Below are 24,253 nucleotides of genomic sequence, written 5' to 3' on the forward strand. Positions count from 1 at the left end.
AGGGGCCACTATGTCCTTTTTTTTTTTTTGCACGTGACCTGACCACAATGTCTGTGCTAGCAGTACATGATCGCTGTGGTTTGCCTGTTTGCATGGGACAAATGGAAAAGTGGTTATGGGAGATTTACAATTTAGCATACATGGCAAAAGGTGTGATTTGTGTTGAGGCACTGCTCCGCCAAACAGCTGCACATTAATGAAGAGTAGTTTGTGTTGTGTGTTTGTACCTGGCATTTACCGTTTAAAAAAAAAAGCAAATACCTGTGTGATTATTATTCAGTAGTAGGCCACTCACTTGTCCTCGTGAACTTGGACTGAATTCTGGAGCTCCAGTGGATATTAAAAGCACTCCATTTAATATCTCTTTCCACTCTTTCATAACTGCCGACAATAAGTCATAATCGTAGTCATACTAGTACATTGGTGAGCAGCAGCCGGAGCAATATATTCACAGTATGTCAATGGTAGCTTGTACAAATCCCTTAAAGATAACATATGTTCCTTCCTTCTTTAAAGGTGTAGACATTCCTTTTAGAACGTGGCATTAAATCTTCACTTCAGTGTGTAATGTTTACCTCTTTTATTTCCAACCTTAAAATTGTCCTTCAAGGCTAGCGGAGATAGCGACCGTGCCGTTGATCAGCAGTCGGACCCTCAGCCTCCACTTCCACCCACAGAGGGGGCTTCACCATCACGTGCCCGTCATGTTCGACTACTTCCACCTGTCCGTCATCTCCGTCTCCACACACGCTTCACTGGTTGCCTTACATCAGCCGCTCATCAGGTAAAAGTCAATGCAAACCATACTGTATTTTTTCGCACGGGAACCTTGGACCTTGATTTCACACAAAGCAGGAGTATGTCACTTCTACAATATGATGCAATAGTAACTCAATTAAGTCAGGTGGAGTCAGTGATTCTGGAGAAGATTTCTCGTCAAAATCTAACTCCTCGCGATCCCCGTATACTGTGCGTGCTGAAAAGGCTCTTTTAAACTGGTATGTAAAGAAAGGATATGTAAAGGGAAGCACACCTAGCTATAGCATCATGCCCCGTTTACAGAGCTAAGGCTGTGTATTAACGTTGGATGTTTTTTTTTATATAACACACAGATAACGGATAGGTAGCGAATCGTGCGGATATATTTACTGATTTGACAAAAAAGTGATTTTGACAACAAGCATTACAGAAACGCTGACTCCACCTTTAAGCTTTTGTTAGCTGTAAAGCAAACAGATTTTATCAGCTGTTGTTGGCCAGCAAATTAAGATAATGTCAGCTCCAGCAGGTGGTTGAAAATGCTGTGGCTGGCTTGTTATTTAATGTTTCCACTGACTCAATTTAAAATGAGAAACCTGTAAAAAGGGTTTTACCGTATATATAAACGCGAGTGCCACATACATATTATTCTGCTAGAAAAAGAGGTGTAAGCCACATGATTGATTGATGATCCATGTAAACGAAATGGAAGTAAAGAACATGCATTGTGCTTCTGTGGCAGTGTAGAGTAGCCTAAGTCATAGCTATGATGAGGATGAATAACAAGTAAGACTGTTGTTACTTTGTAACAACACTGAGCCAAACAGTGTTATGTTACAAAAAAATAACAGTCCTGGCTTACATATGCGTTAGTACTCGATGTTTCAAGGAAATGTCAAATCTAACATGAGGACAAACCTATGTGTTTAGCCAATGTAAGTTAATGTTGGCTAGGGTTCCAGGGGTATACATTTTCTCCAATAAGGAGAGGACAAGCCCCTAACGTTAGCCTACCAAGTCAAATAGTAGCATCCATGATTGTTGGGAGCATATCCACATTCCCAGGGCACAATGTTCTCAGACTCAATGAGATAATATGGCAGGGGCAAAACTAGTTCCACATGCCCAGGTACAGTCCCTAGAAGGAGGTAGACTGAAAAAGGCATAGGCTATACTATTTAAATACACAGAGTGTGGATTTTCAACTGAATGGGATAGAGATATCGAGATGGATCAATCAGGTTAAGTTAACACATCATGTGTATCATCATGATCATGAATATCCATTTAGTGATGATGACGAAATATAAAGTGAAAAAAACAAATATGATTATTAATTAAACATCCCATTTGGTGCCATATCCATCTGGGAACATTGAACCCTGGGTACATTGGGATGACCCCACCATAACTCACAGACTGTGTGGAAAAATATTACACAGTGGATGTGCTTTTGCTTCTTTTTGGTCTTGGGAGTTAGCCAAACATGCTAGGCTCTAGCTCAAGACACGCTATAGGCACACTGTTTAGTTCAACTCTTACAGTATGTTTGCTGTTGTGTGTTTGGTCTGGGGATGGCTAACACACTCTAAGTTCCAGAGAGAAAAACTTTAATGCAAACGTATCCAGAATATCAAGATCAGATCGAAAAGGACTCAAGTGATTGAACTGCTGGCACCGACCGTTCCTCCTTTGTGTTTGGCAGTCGCAATTACAAGTGTATCCATTAGCCGCGTGAATAGATAGCTTCCCAAACACTTATCTGATGAATTCAGCTGCCAATATCATAAAGTCGACGTTTAGCCACGCATTACAAAGATTACTGCAGCACTTGCTTGATTGATTGGAATGGTAGCAGCTCCAGTTTCTCAGCTTAAACACACACACGCATGCACGCACGCACACACACACACATACACACAGACACGCACATACTTGTCTTTACCATATTGCGCGGAACCCTGACCAGAACCTCCATTGTTGTGACCAATAATGACTGGCCTTTCTGACACACACACACACGCACACGCACACACACACACACACACACACACACACACACACACACACACACACACACACACACACACACACACACACACACACACACACACACACACACACACACACACACACACACACACACACACACACACACTCATGGTTTGTCCCTGCTCTCTCTGCAGCTTTGCACGTACGGGGAAGGGCTCCTGGCTGGGGAAAGGCTCGCCAGAGAGCACGAGTGACCCATCTGCCATGTCTGTGGAGAACCTCGTGTTCGGCGCTGGCTACTGCAAGCCTGTCATCTCGGAGGTATGTTACCCTACAGCAGTTCAGTGACGTTCAAGATACAAAGTCACAGACAATGAAAGCCTATTTTGTCTCAAAAAGATGAAAACAAGCCAGTGTTGTCCCCACTTTGCTGCATACTTCTACTTTTTTCTAAAGTCAAGTAGCCAAGTGTCAAGCTGTGACGTCAACTTGATCTCGGGCTTATAGGGACAGATGGATTTGGTCGATTTGTTTTGGCATGTCATATCCACAAGCAATAAGATTCAGCCCAAGAGCCATGGCAGAGATTCATTCCGATCTGCATTACTGATCCCGGACCAGCCTTAGCCTGAGAAGCGCTCATTTGTTGCGGCTCCGTGGAGTCTTATGGCTTAAAGACCGACAGAGATTATTACTGTGCTCCACTGTGGCTTTTTCATAATATCTGATTAACCCACCTGCCCAGGCATGTACCGGAGGCTCCAGGCTTAGCATCTGGAAAGGATAGCAGCTCGCTCTCACTGGAAATGATGGTGTAGTCGTGTCGCCTCCCTCTCATACCTACAGTGTATGAACAGTTAAGATGAAAGAAATGATTATCCAATTACTTTCATCAGAATTTATTAATAATGATTATATATGTCTTGCTTTACAGGAATACTTTATTGCATTACCCTTGAGTCACCTATCAGCATACAGTTACAGTGCTTTCAGTGCAGTAGGTGTAACATCTGGTTGTCACGCTTATTGTTAAAGGTGCTACGAGGAACTTTTTTATATTTCTGAAACAGTCTTATTTTTCCTTTGGTGATCATAAATGACATGTAACAGCAAACAAGTCCATCAGTGCAAAGAATGCTATTTTGATATTGAGCCTGTCTCACTCATGGTCTCACTGCCGGTACACACCAGAGCGACAGATGGGTGAATGTTTATGCACCTACAATGGCGGAGCAGGTAAAAATCCTTCCCAATGTCTGTTTTGATGGTTTTTATCATGTTGTATCACACTTACTTATCTGAGATGGTGCTAGATAACTCGCTGTTTGAAGACCGCAGTAATGCATTAATGTGTTGACGTAGGGACGAGGGAGGGGACTGCTAACTACAGTCACTGACAGGAAGTTAGCTAAACTGACCATTCCGCTTACTGAACCTTTAAGATGTTTCCTCAAGTGTTGATCACATTTTAAGTTAAATAATTTTTCCATGGCTTTGTTTTCAAAATTTGGGCAATACTTTGGCTTTGAAGATATTTCCAACTTCCATACTGCATACTAGTATACTAAGTCGGAGGAATACTTCGCCTTTTTTTGTTGCCAGTGCCAAGACATGATACAGAGTGTGATGGATTTGTTTCGACACATCACCCGGAAGCAACAGGATTCATCCCAAGAGCTAATAGCATACGAAGTTAAAGGACTACTTCGTAATTTTTTTTTCTTAGAAATACAGTACAATCACACACTTATACTCTATGTGTTTCCAACAAGTACTTTCCCAGTAAAACCACACATTTACATTTTTAGATATCACTTTTTTTCTGTCTGATGTTAATGAATTAATCTTTTTCTTCATGTTTGGCCGAGCTATGCTTTTGTAGATTTCATTTCCCCCACCTTTCCTAGAGTAACTCATTCTTAATGAAGCAACATAACTTAATTAAAAATAATCTCTTATTGTTTGGTTTCCTGTTGTGTTTGACAATAATTCCAACTTTTAATCATTCGTACAACCATCCATTCCATTTTTACCATCCTTTGTGTAATATGCCTCTCTCAGGTCCCTGTGGACGTCACAGTCTAGGCTACACTGTAAATCTTAATGAGCCCTTCCTCCCCCCTCCCCTCCCTCTCCCCCTCTTCTTCCTCCTGGTTTTTACTCTCACCCCTGGCTGGGCGCTTTTATAAGCTCTGCGTTTAGCCAGGCGGGGGGGTTTCCTTTGATCACAGTAATGAGTTGTGCTAGCAAGCGCCACGTAGCACGTCTAGCTGCAGGTGAAATCTGCACACAACGCCACCTCCTCCATCACCTTTATTTATTTAGAGCTTTTGACCCGCGGCTAGACCACGTTTTTAGAACTTTGCCCCGTTAACACCAAGAGTTACGTTTGTTATTTCTCCTATAAGTCAATTCACTGAGAATCTGTGTTGTTTCTGCTAAATATAAAAAAAAAAAGTTCCTGAAGAGATGAATTAATAAATCATGTCAAATGAAAGCATCAGTGTTTATGCCGTAGATCTATGCAGAAAAGGCGCAATTTGGTCAATAGAAATTCCCTAGAATACAGGAAAGGAAATGTTTGGCGCTCCAAAAGTTCTGTTGGAGGACCCCCATATTTCCCCACCTCAATGTTGACACCAAACCCCAAACAGCAGCAAACAAAAGCAAGGTGACTTAGAACTCGGCATTGTCAGCGCAGATAGAATATAGTCCTAGGATAATGACTAGTTCATAGTGAAAAATAACTATTTTTCTCTGCTCCTTGGCTGGCAGACTGATCCAGGCAGGCCTTCAATAAGGGCCAAAAAGGAATTATGAAAGTAAACATACAGATGTTCCTTCCTGGTTGGGCTAAACTGCACTGCCACAATTACAGAGCGCACGCAGGTGTGATGATAGGGCCGGAGACTCCACTCGCTCGGGGCAAATTACAACACATCCCCAGATACTGCTGGGGCACACGCCTTTTTCAAAGACCAGCAGAGCCGCACTGCCGCTTTCCAAAAAACATCCCAGTCATGGGTGGTAGTCGCAGGGTTAACAGACAGTTTGCAGGTCAGGGGACCATAGGACAAAGGCAGTATCTGGTCACGTTCAAGGCCCCCTGGCTCCGTAGAGTGACAGCTGATGGGTATGCAATGAGAGTTGTTTGGGTAGAAAGGCCATTAGCTCTTGAGGAGGATAAATGAGACCCATAGCGGAATTGGTAGATGTTGTTAGAGAGCCATCTACTGGAAACTTGGTCCATTTTACTGCTTATGTTTGAGCAACAGAAATAGTTTTTATTTAATGTTCCATGCAATCAAGTTGCTTTTTTTTTTTGCTTTGCACCTCACTTGGCCTAGTTGAATGTTTTATTCTATGTTTTAAGCTCAACAAATGAAGAACATATCAATAAATCCACTGTATCAACCTTCTGAATATTTCTTTAAATGGTTATGGAAGTTTAGTTGATGTACTGTGAGTGCTTTACATGTATACTTCTGGTTAAGAGGATTGCAAGAAAACAAATGCTGAGATAATGGCCGTTATTGATGGTTGTATAGGAGAAATATACATACACGAACAGACCAGGTTGAGTCAAATAAACACTGATATGTACATGTTGGACCTTTTATTTATACTAATATGAAACTAGACATTATATCGAAGCAGAATAGAAGAACAATCTCAAAATGGACCTGTGCTTGAAAAAAGCTATGTTTTTTTCTATACACAGCATTTCATTTTGACCATTGCTTGTGTCTTCTCAGCCCCAGACAAACGGAGACGCCTTGGACTCACCTTCCCATTGCTTGTGAACTTTTATTGGCGGTAATAGAGATGCGTTACATCCTCATTACGCCACACACACACATATTGATCTGCTTTAACAGCTCAAAGCAAGCTGTGTTTCGGGGCCATTTTGTTTTTTAAGTCCTATTTAAACTCCCAAATAAAGATCTAATTCATTTCTGATCAGAGGCAAGCTTCCTTTGAAAAAAACAAAACAAGGTCAGCGACACGCCTATACAACTGTTGCAGTGGCGGCTATAAAGTTCAAGTATGTGTACACGGCCGTTATTAAGGTGAGCATTGACCTACATAGCAGCTGACATTTTGGCTATGTCTCCCTCTCTGTAGGGAAGCTTTTATGTGGCCAGTGAGAACTGCCTGCAGAGAGCTCATACGTGGCACCGGAGGCTCTGTCGCCTCCTGTTGGCCGCACACAGAGGCCTGCACACGTACTGGACCGCACTGATGAAAGAGATCCCACAGCTCCAGCACACTCCACTAGACTCAGGTGAGCACATGTATTCATAATGTTACCAAACATGTTATTTCACTGATGACTGCTGATGCATTGTCCGTAAGAAACGATGTGTTGCGATGACACTGCAGGGGAATAGGGGAAACATTTTTCAAATATAAATGAGATGTCATCATGAAACTTTGCCAGTTGATCGCTTTCATTAAACAGTTAAAAAATGTTCTTCAGAAAGGTTCAAATCTTTATTTTATTTTTAAAACAAGTTATGTGTCTTAGGTTTTTTATATAAAAAAAAAATACTATGTACAGGTCTTAAAAATGCATTGTTAGCATGTTTTTAAGAACATGTATCATAAATCACACAGTTACCAACATGAACACATATGAAAAGTTTAGTTGATGTAAGTGCTTTAAAAGTTAAGCATTTTTGTTCATACTAATAAGAAAATCAGGTCAGATTTGAACCCGCACACTGCAACAAGGATTGAGCCTTTATGGTGCACGCTCTACCCACTACACCACACAGTGGCAGATATCTAACTAGTTACTGTCAAACAATTGATTGGAAAAGTGAAAAGTATAATAGTATAAACTGCATCTGAAATGAAGTCGATACATGTATAAGTAGTAAGTACTACATAGAACATTGATATACTCAAGTTAAGTGCCTCAAAATTCTACTGTACTTGAGGAAATGGACTTTCCACTTTCCACTACTTACACTATTGGATTTGATGTACTTTAATAATGCATTTTATTGAAGTGTGTTCGTGATCATTCTGTTGTACTTTTAGTCTTAAATCCCAAAGATGATTGTTTTTTTTGTACATACTTGTTTTATTCAAGGTTTTGAAACCTTAGTGCTAATTAGTATTAAAAAAGATTTTGAAGTTAAAATGAACATCTTTCTGTTATTAAATGTACAGCGCTAAGTTATGCGAATGACTTCTTTTCACAGACGTGCTGCCTTTAGAAGAAACTCTAAATCAGCTCACAACAGAGTTACAGGTATGTCCATTCGACAAACTGCATCCACATATTAAAGAGACACGTGTTATTATGATTTTGATTCTGACTTTAGTGTTGCATCCACACTGTTATGATTCCTCTGTTGTTGTTTGTTCCTACTAAGGTATTTATTTTTGAAAATTGGTCTCATCATTAACACATGCACACAATGAAAATTATGTAATGGCCTAATACAGATGTCTATGGCTAAATCATTTTCATTTTCTCTTGGCTCTCTAACCAAAGCAAATGAAGAAAAGCTGCAGAAAATAAACTATCAGGGCATTCAAGTGTTAAAACTAGTCTTTATATATATGGACTGCTGTGTTGGTGCAGAGAACAGCATGGGTTCATTGATTGGTTGATAGATTTCTACAATGATCCATAATACATGCAACTTACGCTAAATATAAATATGTTAGATAAGTTGTCAAGGTTAGAATGATGCAAAACATACATTTTAGGAGGACTATGAATGAATTCAGTTTGCACTTATAAAAACACATTTTTTTTCATGATGTCCAACTGTGTCCACCTCAGCTGCAGGAAGGTGCTGAGAAGGTAGCAGAGCAGATCAGCCGCGACGTGAGCCAGCTCTGCTCCCAGCTGGCGGCTCTGTGGAGCAGCTTCCTCGAGGCCGCGGTGCTCAACCCACACATCCTGTCCTACCTGGCCCAGGAGCACCACACACTCAGGGTGAGGGGGCCACACTCACACCAAAAGCATTATAGCTTATCGTTAGCCTCATAGCATAATTGCTTAAATCATATTTACTCTACTGTACTTTTACTCTACATCTACTCTATTCTACATCTACTTTTCGTTTGCCTAATAGCATAATTGCCTATGTCATATTTTAAGGGTTATAGAGTAAGGTAAAGTAGATGTAGAGTAGATGTAGAATAGAGTAGATGTAGAGTAAAAGTAGAGTAGAGTAAATGTGATTTAGGCAATTATGCTATGAGGCTACTGTTATGCAATGCTCAGACACTTTTTGTTTTCTTAATAAGGCGAGACACGGCAGGTGAATAGGGTCACATAAGTTATGGATATTATCATAAAACCTTGCCAGTTGATTACTTACAGATAAACAATAATTGTTTGTAATAGGGGAAGGTGGGGTGATTTGTGCATTTTGGAAGTTGCAAAACCCCTTGTTTCTAGAAAACCGTGGAAGAAATTGGAAATGTGACCACATATTTAAGAAGAGCCGTCCATTTGACTCATCCTGTAAAGAAGGGAGACACAAGGAATAAGATATAAGCACGTTTAAGCTCAAAAAACTGTGTTTTGCCTTTCAAAGTAAAATTTCCATGATCAAGGTTTTTTGATTATTGTGTCTGAACAATTATAGACACGTTTGAAAACATTTGACACATGTTTTAGTGCTTTGGTATGCTACACTTTGAGTCTATATAGTTAGCACAATGTCAACCCTAAATTGCTGCATCATGCCTATTATCCAAAATTCTGGGGATGGGGTGATTTGTGCGCAAGGGCCTGGGTGAGTTATAAGTAAGTAAGTAAGTAAAATGTATTTATAAAAGCACATTTATGACAGTTTGCACTGTCCAAAGTGCTGTACATAGTGCATTCAGTAGGTAAACAATGAAGGTACAATAACAATAACCAAAATAAAAGACGTAAAGCCCATACATCCACATAAACACAGATAGTAGTGCAGAGGTAAGATAGTTAATGGGGAGGAAACACCAGGGTGTACATATGGGTTTTGAGCCTTGATTTAAAGGCAGAAATGTAGGGGGAATCACATTTGTCAGGTGGCAGTTGTTTCCACAAGCACGGAGCAACTAGTGCAAAGTACATTTCTGAGAGTTGTGCCAGTGGCATGGCTGTATACGCTGGTCACCAAAAGAAAGTGATTGTCTACAGTAGCTCAGAAGAGAGTGACATCTCAATTCCACTTAACGACACCACTGATGAGAGTTCAGATGGCCAGAAAGATGATGATGGTGACTTTGTCATAGTGACACAATGACGCACAAATCACCCCACGTAGTGGGGTGATTTGTGCGACAAGACAACTTTTTTTCCGAAAGCTATATTTCTTAAACAGTTTATTCCAGATCCAAAGTTTTTATTGCCAGGGATGCACAACATCCTGAAATATATGTACATATTTGAGTTGGAGACATAACTGTCAAGGCCTCACTTTAAAATCAATTTGAGTAAAAAGTTGCACAAATCACCCCACCTTCCCCTACGTCTTTTTTTTTTGGCAATATCTAATTCATTATGTGTACATTTGCATCTGTTTAAAAACCAACTATCTAAGGATGTTGGATAAAGCCAGACTTTAAATCTTTATTATGTTTTTATGTCAAAAGCTTTTACAGAGCAGATTTTGGATACAGACTTTTGTTTCCTTTCATAAGTCAAAAGATATTATGCATAGTAGGGCTGCACGATATTGCCCAAAATGATTATCACGATTATTTTGGTCAATATTGATATCACGATATTTTACCACGATTATTCAGTAATTGTAGTGAGTAAAATATTTTTATTGGATTGTCACGTAAACATAACAGCGCTTTCATATCCATGTGATCGGCTATGCAATATTACTGATAATGTACATATATTTGCATAAATATAATAAATATTTACCTGAAGTCAATGCATTTCCACAAAGAAAATATAAATCAAAATATTGCACCAAAACTTTACTCAAAATCAAATCAACAGAGCACTGCTTTAACTTTTCCTTGTGCTACATTTCTGTTGAATAACACATCTTTGTTTCCTCACCTGACCTCATTGCATCTCCTAAAAGCAAAAATATAAAATATTTTACTCCATTCATTGTACCTGCATGATGGATGTGTATAAAACTTGATTTTGAACTAAATAAAATTTTGCCCACAATGTATAACTAAAATAAGTATATTATGAGCTGCGCCCTGTCAAAATAAATCACAACCTATATGGCTCTACTATGTCGGAATTTAATTTGAAAGGACGGAGACGGGAAGTGGCAGGTAACACTCAGCAACACGTTAGTTAAATGTTGCTGCCTCTCATGCCTTTACTCCCAACGCGAGGTTTCATCTTCGCTTCAGGTCGTGTGTACGCTGAGGCACTGACTGTATGGAGTTATTAGCAACCCTGGGAGCTTGTCTAATAACTGGAATAGTCATTGCAAACCCACTAGGTTCTTATGTAATGAAAACGTAGTTCAATACGCCAGCAAATAGGAACGACCAAGGATACGAACTAGCAACGGTGGAATAGTCTACTCGCCCAGCTAGACTGCTTCAGCTGACTGAAGGCTCCGGCTCAGCTGTTAGCCACAGAGCTACTGTTTTGCTAACACAACTCAAGACTCGCACACTGTACAAACAGTAAATGTAATTGGCCAACATGCTTAACCAGAGCTCCATCTAGCTAACAAAGTATTATTCCCCAAAATCTATAACAATTCACGGAGAAAATGACTGCCGAACATTTACATGGCGGGCTGCAGCCTGAAGCAAAACGTACTCACGTCGTCTTGCTGGAGTCCTGTCGGACATTAACCATGACTCCTGTGTTCCCTGCTCTCCTGATACATGCAAAGACGTGTTGAAAAAGTATTCCATTGTTTTCTGAACGAGTAGCCCTGTTTGTGGACGTCTATCCATCAAAACTATGACGTAGGTCCTTAGGTGACCCGTTCGCTATACATTATACTCTTGACAGCGGTCTGTCTGGCTGGATAACAGACCTGGCAAAGTGTCATGTAATAATGGGTTATAAATCCGGTCCCACACAAAAAAAGAGACTAACAAGGGGATGTATGTGATTTCACAAGCGCAGATGTCTGCTCTCGCTCGCGCGATAAGCAGCAGCAGCTTGCTTCTTCGCGCGGCTCTTGGAGTGCTTTCTGTCTATGGTCTATGCGGGCAGAAAATTGTTCACACTTTGGGGGCGGAGCCACTGGACTTTGATTGACAGCTCTCGGGGAACCTGGGGTTGCCAGGTTGGAGCATGAACAGGCACATGATCAGCGAGTGGTTTGGGGAGGGATTGATTTGCTTCGCAGCTGAGCACACATTTAAAATATCGCACATTCATGTACACGTCATCGTGGGAAGCCAATATCGTCATCGCGATGAAAATTCGATATATTGTGCAGCCCTAATGCATAGGTCTTAAAAACGAATTTTCGGCATGTTTTTATGAAAGTAAATCGTAAATCAGACGATTAACAACATATGAAAAAATCCTACTGTGATAACCTTCAGAATAGTGGTAAAAAGATGATTGTGGAAAGTTCAGTTGATGCTTTGAAGATGAGATTTTTGATTCAGAGTATCGAAAAAACAAATGTTAAAAAATAATGGACGTTACAGATGGTTGCATAGGAGAAATATTCAGACACAAAAAGGAATTACAGTAGCAAAAAGATTACTTGCTATCTGAAATATCAGTAGCTAAAACCCAACTGAGCAAGCTAATATAATTTCAAGTGCAATTTCCTATCTAATCACTGGGCTGTTTAATATGAATACGTGCTTCACAGTGGAGCAGCTCTCAAGGCTCTTAAACGGCACTGTTGGGTCTCAGTTTGCTTTGCTATTAGACTACGTAGAGGGAATTCTGACTCGCCTCTACACACCACGGGAGTTTATATTTCAATTATCACTCGCTCTGTAATTGTTGTGGGGTGAAAATACAAACGAAAATATTGTTTCTGCTGATTTGCAGTCACAGTTGGATGCATTTCTAATTGGGGCTGGAGAAGGAGAAAGCTCTTCCATCAAGCTTGCATCATAGCCTGGGAGAAGGGATTTGAATCTCTATTTGTGTTCGGACCGTTGAATGTTTGACTCAAACTTGACTGACTGTTTTTATTATTGTGTGCTGTAATGCCATCAAAAAATAAGTGTGAGGCTCCACCAAAGTGACTTTTTAATTTGTCTGTTTCTGGATGACACCAGGTCAGGAGGTTCTCCGAGGCGTACTTCTTCACGGAACACTCCAAAGAGATATCTCTGACTTTCCAAGAGGAACTGTAAGTGGTCAGCCTTGTCAGGAAAAAAAAGTAAGAATACATCTTATCAATGGAGAAAAGTTCTACTATTATTTGTTTTGTTCTGCTGAATTGTTCTGCAGAATCAACAGACACGGCCAGATAGCTTCAGACGTGCGAAGCTCAGACTACCTGACCAAGATGCCTCCTTTACCTGTTGAGTGCCTGGACATTGACGGAGACTGGAACAGCCTGCCCATCATCTTTGAGGACAGATATGTGGAGTCTCCTCAGACAGGTCATACAAACGTGGCATTGTAACAATGCCGCATTTGCACTTCATTATGTTATAGCACCTGTATTATGTAATATTCTGCTGCATTTTGTAATAGACAGCCTGAATGCAATTGTAATACAGCAATTTATTATATATTTTTGCATAATGCGTTAGTTATTACAAAATGCAGGGTGACACTTTTATTAAAAGGCAAATATAATAATATGGGGCATTATGTTACAAACAAACAGCACTAATATCTTCATTCATTTTTTGTAACATGGTAATGTTTATTGTATGCATTCTAGCATGAATAGTGACTTATAATTCATTTGATAACCATTGCATTTGTTCAGCAGATTAGTTTTAGCTTCTTTTGGTCAATAAGGGTCACTGTAATGTTACATAACCCCCCATTTTGTGATAACTATCCCCTTATTTAATAATGACATACACACATGTCAATCATACAAATATTAATACATATTGCTTTCAGGCTGTTTATGACAAAATGCATCAGATTATTACATTATGCAGGGGTGTACAAAAAATGTATTACATTTTGACATTTTCATACACAATGCGTTGTTACATTGAAAATATCAAATATCAAATGTTTATAATATAGTAATATGATTCTGGCTTTTCAAGAAAAAAAATGTACTCTAAAACTGACATGTGTTTTGTCTTCCCAGATTGGTCGTCCGATGTGCCAACCACGGATCCTGCCCGCAGTCCTGCCAACGGGATCTTTGAACCCAACCAGGGAGCCAGATCACCAGCACTACACCAGGATCCCTCAGACAGTGACGACTGCATGGACCTGCCCACATATGTCTCGCTCATGGCAGAGCAGAGTAGGAACGGCTCCAACTCCAGAAGAAGCCATCTCCCTATACCTACTATTGCCAGTGCTGAAACATCTCGAGAAAACTTGAAGGATCCAGATGATAAACAAGGCCATGTTAAGGCTAGCTGTGTTAAGCCTTGTGATGTGGATCCATATGGAGTCCAAGCAGACCTGATTGTCTCCTCAAACCATAATCCCCTCATTGACTCTAATAACAGCAGCGATATGTCTCCTGCTCATCGTGTAACAGAAAATACTATCCAACTGTGTGATCCTGCAAACGACAGCGACGTACGTGAAAATGAAAACAATGAAGAGGAGTCTGATATTGCCATGCCATTAAATCATTCCATGGACGATGACATAGAAGATGTTCCTCCCATCGGCCTACCTACAACCTATGCACATCCGGTCATATCTCCCTTTCCTGGCGATCTCAGAAAAGACATGGGTCACCACCGCGGAGGCCTTGCAGGCTCCAAGATCATGAAGCGCTCTTCCTCGGTTATATCCGACTCGGGCATCGAGAGCGAGCCCAGTTCGGTTGCGGCGTGGCCCGCTTTGAGAGTCCGACCTCCTCTGGCCTTCTCCAGCGAACGGGAAATCCCACAGCAGACAGTGTGTCGCCATCGTACGGTCCACCGCAGCTCTCTGGAAGGCCTACAGATGGAGAGCAACGGCAGCCTTCCAAGTGGAGGCATACAGGCCTCGCTAACTTCCATAAGCTCCCTGCCCTATGAAGACGACCAGCAGCAAAGGCGGCTCAACAAACTGACCAAATCGGTCTCTGCACCACAGATAAGCAGCCCGGAAGACATAAATGAGACAAATGCCAAAAGCTTAGTGAAACAGCAGGATTCATTTAAGATCAACTGCTCTTCTCTGATCAGCAACCTGGATTCGGAGCAATCGGAATCATCTCTATTGGACCCAAGTTTAACGTCAAGTCTCGGTCACATTCTCAAGGAGAATATTAGCTCTGAAGAGTCGAAGCCTTCACAGCCAGAGTTAAGCGGTGTTTCTGAAGTCTTGCTTTTACAAGACTCTGTCCAAAGCCCTAATAAAGTGAAGGATATTGGCAGCCGGGGGGGAGCAAGCGGCGCCGCGGTGGAGGACGTTCATCTCGTGGAAACGGAAGCAGCAGTGCCCCGCAGCTGTGGAAGCAAACCATGTGTGTGTAAAAGTGCAGCGGATCGGGAGAGAATTAACACCAGAGATGAGTGCCAAAGTTTCTGTCAGACCGATATGCTTAGGCTTGAGGACCAGGAGTGTCCCGATCCCTCTCGAACTCATCTTGAGCCTTTTGGGGTTCAAAACCCCAATGATACACCCAACAATACCAACACCACAAAGAGGCCTAGTAACCTTACCTTGATGGCCAATGATGTCACATTATCCGTTGGCCTCAATGGGATATCAGCCAATGGGAAAGAGCCTTTGGACTCCCAGACTCCCAAACCCTCGAAGATCCCCAACTCAGGGCTGGCCTTTGTGAACAAGACGATGGTGGAGGTGGTGAACATGTCAGTGTCCTGTGCCCCGACCTGCCTGCCATTTTCTTCTGCTTTAAGAGACTCCCCATCGATCAGCGGGATGTCCGCTCGACAGGCGACCTCGCCTATTACCCATCAGCCCCTGGGCTCCTTTGGTATCATCTCCTCGTCTTCGCTCAATCCCCTGAACATGGACGAAGAGACGAATGAGCGGATGCTTAAGTGAGTTCATGTTTGGGCTAAACTGAGTCTTACCAAAGAAGAAATTGTGATGTAGGTGTTTTAAAAGGTCCCCTTGTCATGAGAAAAGGTATATCAACATGAATATGGTTCCTCAGTGTGTCTAGAGATTCCCAGATTATGAGAAAAAAAACAACTCACTCTCTCTTTCTCTCCAACTTCTGAAAACCCCAGTCAAGCTCCCGCTCAATGTATCTTAGAAATATCGGCAGAGTTTAAAGAGACACATACTAAAACGGAGCATTTCAGACAGAAGCCGAAAAGAGGAGATTCAGCAATGGCACTGTGAGAAATATATGAAGGGTTTTTGGACACTCCACCATGAAAACAGTTTGTTGCAGAAACCCAAATTACAATGTTGAACATAAAAGTTTGCATAGTATGTGACCATGTTAAACCTCATCTTAAAATGACTACAAAATGACTAAATCAAACTTCCCGCAGCGTCTAGAAAAAAAATCTGTCGTCTGTCTGTGCATGAGCAGGCAGTGCCATTTTATCTCTATCTACAGATAGATAGACAGAGACACTGACTATCAGCCAGACAGCAGCCTGGCCCACAACACAGACAAGAGCCAAGGGCTGCGAAATGCAACCCACATTAGCTTTCTAGTTAGCATTAGCTTCTTTCCAGCAGGCAGAATGCCATTTTATCTGTTTGACAGAGACAGACATTGACACTGACTTACAGCCAAACTGCAGCAGACTACACATTGAAAACCGGGCCACAGACGTTGAACTGCAAACCTTAATTTGCATCCTTGCTGATGTATTTTTCTTATCTCCAAGCACATATCCCTTTTCTTGCACCTTAGCTTGCTGAACAGACAACCTATCCAACCTCAGTCAGGGGAACAGTGCCAATGAGCAGACTAGATCAAATTCAGTCATATGTAGTACTTAACAGCTCAAATCTATCTGCAAATGTAGTCCTTATAAGCTACAGTTAATAATACAATTGTCCCATCAGTTTAAATAGGCCTTAAGAACATACACAGGACCAATCCACTTAAAGGCTCGTAGGATAAAATAGCAGTCCTTTGACTTGTCCTCCTTCAGTTGAAAATCACCTTTTTTATGACAGTATTTCAGTTGGACATTAAGGCCGCGTTCAAGAATGTTCACATGTATTAGTTATTTGTGTTCAGGCAGGTGAGAATCATTTTGGAGCCAGAGGGTATGCAGAGATGGCTGTTGACACCTGGTGCATAACACTGGCAGTTACTCAGTTATTTTTGGAAAGGTTCGGCATAACAAAATGAAGTGAGGGCAAACCTGCAGTCAGGACAAGGTGAACTGCCTGAGTTTGAATCCCATCAAATACAAATCCATGACGATTAGCTGAAAGTACAGGAGCTGGAAACAGATTGGTTTTCACTCCTACGCTGCTAAAATCTGAAGCCTGGCGGGATGACAGGGAACTTAAACTGAAACGAGCTACTTGTATAGCTGGTGTGTGTGTGTGTGTGTGTGTGTGTGTGTGTGTGTGTGTGTGTGTGTGTGTGTGTGTGTGTGTGTGTGTGTGCGTGCATGATTCTTGCCTTATTTTTGCCTTGGAGCTGGGTGGGGGACCACGTTTCATTTTGCTGTGTTCGTTGTGATTCTGTTTATCTATTTATATATATCGACATTTTAAAATTATACATTTTATTTGCTCAGTACGAGTAAGTTATTTTTCAATGTATTGCTAACATACATATCATAATCCCCTGGGATTGTATTTGAATGTCAATGTTCCCTTCTCTCTAGCTTCTACAAAGCCAAAGAGGAGCTGTTCAAAGAGTTGAGCTTCCAGGCCAACCTGTACAGCGACCTTCCTCTACTGGCCTCAGACCTGCCCTACTTCCCCCCCGAGGAGGACGATGAGGAGTTTGATGACGGCATACACCTAGTGGTGTGTGTCCACGGGCTGGATGGTAAGGCTTTATATACAGCTCAGTATTCTGCTCCCCACTGCGGTCCATTTCCACTGCTAGAACATAATGGCTATTGAACTGACGCATCCAAACAAACTGCACTGTAGGCTTCATCCTTTTTTATTTTTTTTTAAGTTCCTTATTATTGTTGTAAATGTAATGAAGTCTCCGAGAGTATGTCCTACAAACTTACAGTATCACATTGCACTATGTGGACTGTGAATATTAATCCCTTAAAACACATTGGAGGTGTCTCTTTAAAGATGAATGGGGCACTCTTCATAAGAGCTGAGCCAAAAAGAAAAAAAAAACTGTGTGCATAATAATTTCCCTATATTTCGCTTCCAGGAAACAGTGCGGACCTTCGGCTGGTGAAGACTTTTATCGAGTTAGGACTGCCAGGCTCCAGACTGGACTTCCTCATGTCTGAAAGGAACCAGGTATACTGTGCATTAGTGATGGGTTGGGTGATGGGATATATTGATAGAATGCATGGTCACATTTTCTATGAGGCGCTTTAAGGTCATTTGCTTTAAGGTATACTTGCTGACGGCTGTGTTTCTCTTGCAGACCGACACGTTTGCAGATTTCGACACCATGACGGACAGGTTGCTGGATGAGATCATTCAGCATATCCAGCTGTATAATCTCACCATAGGCAGGATAAGGTATGTCACTCCAATTTTGATACCGTGCAACTCACACATTACTGGCAACTTTCGTTTATGATGGATTGTTTGAGGCAATGTCAGGACAGGGGCAACCACTGTACAATTGAGAGATGTTTGTCTATTCATATCATAACATGTCTGCTTTCATAAATAAAAGATCCACAATCTACATTCAGGTTTTTAGTTTACAAAATCATGTCTAAATGTTTGCATAAAACTCCTGTTTAACCATCTTTAAAGGCCATTATCTCAACATCAGTTTTTTTTTCCAATACTTCTAAAGCACTCACATCACCTCAACTTTCCACAATCATTCTTAACACGTTCGGATGCAAATGTATGCATGGGCCCTTTATTTACGTTTACATTTTATTGTCAAATTTGCATATTTATTCAAACATTTCTGAAATAAATTATAATACAAAAAAATTATTGTTTTAATGTAAGTAATCAAAGGGCAAAGTTTCACGGTGATATCTATAAATTAAACATGTACCCTATTCACCTGCAGTGTCTCGCCTGAAGCAGTATTTTCTTTGGCCAGTAGATGGCAGCAGAGACTGCACATTGATACTATGACTCAGGGTGACAGCACTTTAACACATTGAGAATCACTGTTTAATGATAATATATAGACTGTACAAACTAAAAAGTGATAAGAGGCACAGAATGGATGAAAAGCTCTTATCGTACGGTGCCAATAAGTTTGTGACTTTCACATGATGGACTGTACTCCTTACGAGCAGTGTGTTGCCTAATCCCGATCAAATTAAGCAATCCATCTTCCCTCTTAATTGCCCTCAGTGTGCCCATTTATTTTTCTTTGTAAGAGTTTCTACCCAAGTTCGTCAACTTTCTTATACTGTGGCGCATTCTCTGGAGAGAACTTATAAAAGACAGAAGCAATGTACTGCCACAACGGCATCTGGCTCTCTCCACATTACATCTATATTCAGTAAGGTAGGAGACAGATGAGTAGGAGCACACATGGTGATAAGGGCTTCTGGGTAGAGCTGTAACATTACCGTAATTAAACTAAGTAACAGGCAAAGCTTACCATGAACCTAATATATCCCGGTGGGGGGCAAGACACTTTTCATTTGTACGGTACGTCCTCTTTGTTATTGCCATAAAGTTGTCATTGCCCTTGAGAATGTAAACATTGAACAAGTTAAGGTGAATAGGGTAGAATAGTGTAACATGTAGATGTCGTCAGTTGATTTATTACATTAAAATCATATTTTTTTTGTACTACAATTTTTAGAAATGGTCGAATAAATACGAACATTTGGCAATATCTCTAAGTAATAATGATCAAATGTGCATCTCTTTAAAAAACACATATATAGATGTTGGATAAAGCCAGAGTTAAAAAAAAATGTCCATGTAATTTTTACAAGATATGAGTGTCCAGAGTTTTTACAGAACAGTTTTGGATACAGCCTTTTAAATTTTCTAAATCAGAAAATTCCATGTACAGGTCTGATTAAATATGCAATTCTAGACATATCTTTAAGAACAAAACATATCATAAATCAGCCAATTAACAACATATTAAATAATTGTGTGATAACCTTCAGAATAGTGCTGAGAATGATTATAGTTTAGTTTAGTTGATGCAAGTACTTTTGTAGTTGAGATTTTTGGTTCAGAGTATTACAACAAAAATTTAACGTTGAGATAATGGCCATTAAAGATGGTTGTATAAGAGAAATATAAAGATGCAAACAGACAATATTTAGTCAAATAAACACCTAATGTACATTTGGGACCCTTTATTTTTACTAGTATGATAAAAGACATGTTATGGATTCAAAACGAATACATTTTCTGTGCTTGTTAATATTGGAGCGGAAATCTCCAAATATAGCCTCCGTTGGGAACTTTCTTCCTACTCACAGAAGGGGGTGAATATAATAAGATACTGTGCAGCGTCATTCTGTAGGTCAGAAGCATTGGAGGCACTGTTTTCCAGCTATTGTTTTCCAGCCGCCCACTCAAGTTGCAAGTTTTATCTCCCTCAAAGTTGTTTGTCTTTGGGCCAAAAAAACAGCTTCATCGGCCACTCTCTGGGGAACGTCATCATCCGCTCGGTGCTGACGAGGCCTCGTTTCCGCTGCTACCTGCCCAAACTGCACACTTTCCTCTCGCTGTCGGGCCCGCACTTGGGGACGCTGTACAACAACAGCACGTTGGTCAGCACAGGTGAGCGGGGGGGGGATGCACGCTTCAAATGTGCTGCAAATGACAATAGTTGTGCAGCGCTGCATTTCCATTGCTTTGTGCTCCTCGTCAGCTGCATCTATAGTCTTTCGTATAAGAAAATCGTACACACTAGGGTTCGTACCCGGAGTGTGTGGAACGTTTGGAAAATGCTTGATTTTAAAAAGGTGGAGTCAGCAAGTCTGGAGATCGCTTTGTTGACATTATCACTTCTTCAAAATCAGTAATCTGCTACCTGTCTTACTGTGTGCGCACTGAAACAATTTGAGTGTTAAAACACAGCCTAGAGCCTCTGTAAACCGTCATGTTGCTATTGCTACGGTGGGCCCCTTTGCTTACATATCAGTCCACAGAGCCTTGGCTATGTATTAAGTATTAATGTATGAAGTTTTCTTTTCATAAATACCCATCCATTTTACTGATGGGCAATGTTTAAAAGCATAAGCATATCCATATACAATATCCTGTATATTCTAAGCGTTAGGGTCCTTGAAGAAAGTTGAAATTGTATCTATGAAGTGCTGGAAAAGTGCTTGAATGTTACTCTTCAAAAAGCTGTATGAAGCGTGCACACTGCTCTGCATTATGCTGGCTGTTCCAAAAAAGCAGAGGATTTTTCTTCTGATTGCGTTGGTGTTTTTTATGCTTAGGTCTGTGGTTAATGCAGAAGCTGAAGAAATCGGGATCCTTGCTGCAGCTCACCTTCAGAGATCACGTCGATCCACGGAAAACATTCCTCTATCTCCTGAGTCAGAAACCAGGTAGGCCTTCTTCTGTCTGAACGCACAGACATTTGAAACAGTAGACGAGTATATTGACTGCCTCACTTGTACTTGAAAGACAGCCTATTCAAATATTCATGAAAATGTTGTCATCCGGTCTTTTTTTTTTGTCACGTCGTCTTCTGTTTGTGTCTGCTCGCTAACACTCTGACTCAAACCCCCCTGCCAGTGAGCTGTGAGCAGGGCTTGTGAGAGAGGCCTCCCCACTGTGTAAGAGTGGAACAAAAGCAGTCGTTTGTCACACAGGCTTGAAGAAGATAAGCCTGGAAAACGCTTTTTATTTTTGGCCACTCAAGCTCCGTGGCAGGCAGGCTGACAAAATGATCCAAACCCTGTCATTGGAAACCCAGCCAGTGCACTCTCTTAAAAAGCACCCGCTGACAGGAGACTTGAGAGCAAAAAAAAAAAAAAAAAAAAGGGCAGTTTTCTTATCCCATCAAGCCTGTCATTGTACTTTGTGATCGTACTTTGGGTTTTACAACCAATTCACTCCTTTCCTCTGTCACACATGCAAGCGTGCATACACACACACACATGCAGACACACACACACACACACACGCATACACACGCACACACACGCACACACGGTCAAGCACATACACACACACACACACACACACACACACACACACACTGTAGTCTCATTGACTTGTTTTGTTTTTATTTTTTTCAGGCCTCCAGTTTTTCAAGAACGTGGTGTTGGTGGCGTCTCCACAGGACCGCTACGTTCCCTTCCACTCTGCCAGAATAGAGATGTGCAAAACTGCCCTTAAAGACAGGACAACAGGTCTGATGTGCTTGCATGGTTGCTACAACATATTATCTTCTCTTTTATGAATTAATATTGTATTTCTTTCAATATTCTGGAACAACAATCCCACTTGTTCTTTCCTAATAGCAATGCGAGTACCAATCAAATATCTTCATACATCACTTCGTCTAATTGATTGGGATTATTTAAAGTGACAGTACTTTTCTTTTTTTAAGGGAAAAGAGATTGCTCCCTTTATAAATGTAAACGTTATATTCATAAGCAATGAAACACATCTGTCATGAGTATTGCAGCTTTTGTTACTGTTGTACTTCTGTTTCAGCATATACCATTATCCTGTTATGCCACAGAGGCTGTTCAGTGTAACAATATTTTTTGAATACGGCATAAATGGATACACATAAAAAAGTTTAAGAAACGTGTGGTCAATTTTGTAACAGTATTGACATAGAAACCATTTAATGTAGATTGGTGGGAGTCATTTTCTTGTCATTTGTGTTGTGAGTTAGATATGAAGATTGATACCACTCCCATGTCTGTTCGGTTAATATAAGACTACTGTAATGCCAGCAGCTGATTACCTTAGCTTAGCTTAGCATAATGACTTGGGGAAACCTTTCAAGCCTGGATCAGTGACCACACATAATGAACACATTCTATTTTGTTTGTTGTATCTGTGTACAAATGTGTGGGATCTATGCTGGGGATTACTGTATAATGTATCATCATGTACGTGGGGTTGACTTCTCCCTCATTTTTGCACTGTAGGGCCCGTCTACACTGAGATGATCAAGAACGTCCTGCAGCCGCTAGTGGAGGCTAAAGAGTGCCGGCTCATCCGCCAGAATGTGTTCCACGCTCTGCCTAACACAGCCAACACGCTGATCGGTCGTGCTGCCCACATTGCTGTCTTGGATTCTGAGCTTTTCCTGGAGAAGTTCTTCTTAGTGGCCGGACTCAACTACTTCAAATAAAGGTGCTAGTAGCTTACTGCAGGCTTACCGGACAAGAACCATTTGGTGGCTGATGGAGCTGCTTTTGGGAGGATATCGTCCTTACCTTTGTACAGTATATTCAATGTATATAATCCCTGGTATTCAACAGGCAAGACCTGTACATCCCATTTGTTTAGAGTTGTAAGACACAGCGGTTATTAAAGCTATAGTGTGTAACTTCTGCTGACCCCCCGTGAGGAATTCTGAGGAATTACAACAGTATTGTCTGCACATCAAGGTGAGGTAAGCCGTCGGTGGTCACGCACGGATTTTTATTAATTCTGCAGTACGTGCAGGTGATTTCTTAGCAGTAGAATCAACAACTGAAACACATCGTGGGGCGCTTCTTGAGCTCCTGCGCCAGTGTCAGGGGGGCGACACCAGTTTGTAAACGAAATAAATACAGAGAGAGTTTTGTTGAGCTGAAGAGCTTGGGCTTTTTCAACTTTGTGTCAACTCATTTGGCTTGACATTCATTCATATGCAAAAGTTACGCACTATAGCTTTAAAAGACCATTGGCGTTGAGACCCTTTAAATTGCAAACTGAGAAGAGGTCTGAGTTTGACATGTAGCCATGCAAAACCAAACATCTATGAGAGGATTGATTTGAGATGTTTTGTTGGCCTTATGAACCTTCCAGCCAGAACACTAACAGATGTTAACGTTCCCTTTAGACCTGCTGGGTGGAATTATTCATTAAGGTTTGATAGTCTTAAACTATCCTTAGAACCGAGGCAATATATGCACAGCATTTATCCCCTTGATTGTACATGAAGTATTTTGTTGTACAAAACATAGATGTTCCTTTATACAGAAATGAATATATTGTTTAAATTATTTATTTTTTATCACCTTATGTGTCTACAGTGTAAGTAACCCATCTAAATGTGACCTACTGTGTGTTGTTATCATCAAATATAGGAAATGAAAAGTATCTAAGTTTATAAAGTATACACTGGTGGCAACAAGTGTAAGCCTATACCCCATGTAGCCTCCAATTCAGTATAGTGACAAAATCTGCTTTTTCATACATTTACTTATGTTT

At 40.9% G+C, this 24,253-nt stretch overlaps 1 protein-coding gene across 1 annotated transcript in view; it reads left to right on the top strand.

Moving 5' to 3' along the window:
* Positions 1–23,186, top strand: part of fam135b (family with sequence similarity 135 member B) — a gene marked incomplete at both ends in the record, with an annotated part of 39,088 nt that extends 15,902 nt beyond the window's left edge. The window contains 15 exons of the mRNA XM_080045454.1: positions 611–784; positions 2,946–3,072; positions 6,877–7,036; positions 7,962–8,011; positions 8,552–8,707; positions 12,955–13,028; positions 13,130–13,284; positions 13,959–15,828; positions 17,596–17,762; positions 18,111–18,202; positions 18,333–18,430; positions 20,487–20,638; positions 21,307–21,417; positions 22,114–22,227; positions 22,981–23,186. Coding sequence (XP_079901580.1) covers positions 611–784; positions 2,946–3,072; positions 6,877–7,036; positions 7,962–8,011; positions 8,552–8,707; positions 12,955–13,028; positions 13,130–13,284; positions 13,959–15,828; positions 17,596–17,762; positions 18,111–18,202; positions 18,333–18,430; positions 20,487–20,638; positions 21,307–21,417; positions 22,114–22,227; positions 22,981–23,186 — 3,706 coding nt within the window. The remainder of the gene's footprint in view (positions 1–610; positions 785–2,945; positions 3,073–6,876; positions 7,037–7,961; positions 8,012–8,551; positions 8,708–12,954; positions 13,029–13,129; positions 13,285–13,958; positions 15,829–17,595; positions 17,763–18,110; positions 18,203–18,332; positions 18,431–20,486; positions 20,639–21,306; positions 21,418–22,113; positions 22,228–22,980) is intronic.
* Positions 23,187–24,253: the final 1,067 nt, after the last annotated feature.

The sequence above is a fragment of the Ammodytes marinus genome, assembly GCF_949987685.1.
Source record: "Ammodytes marinus genome assembly, chromosome: 17".
NCBI lineage: Eukaryota > Metazoa > Chordata > Actinopteri > Uranoscopiformes > Ammodytidae > Ammodytes > Ammodytes marinus.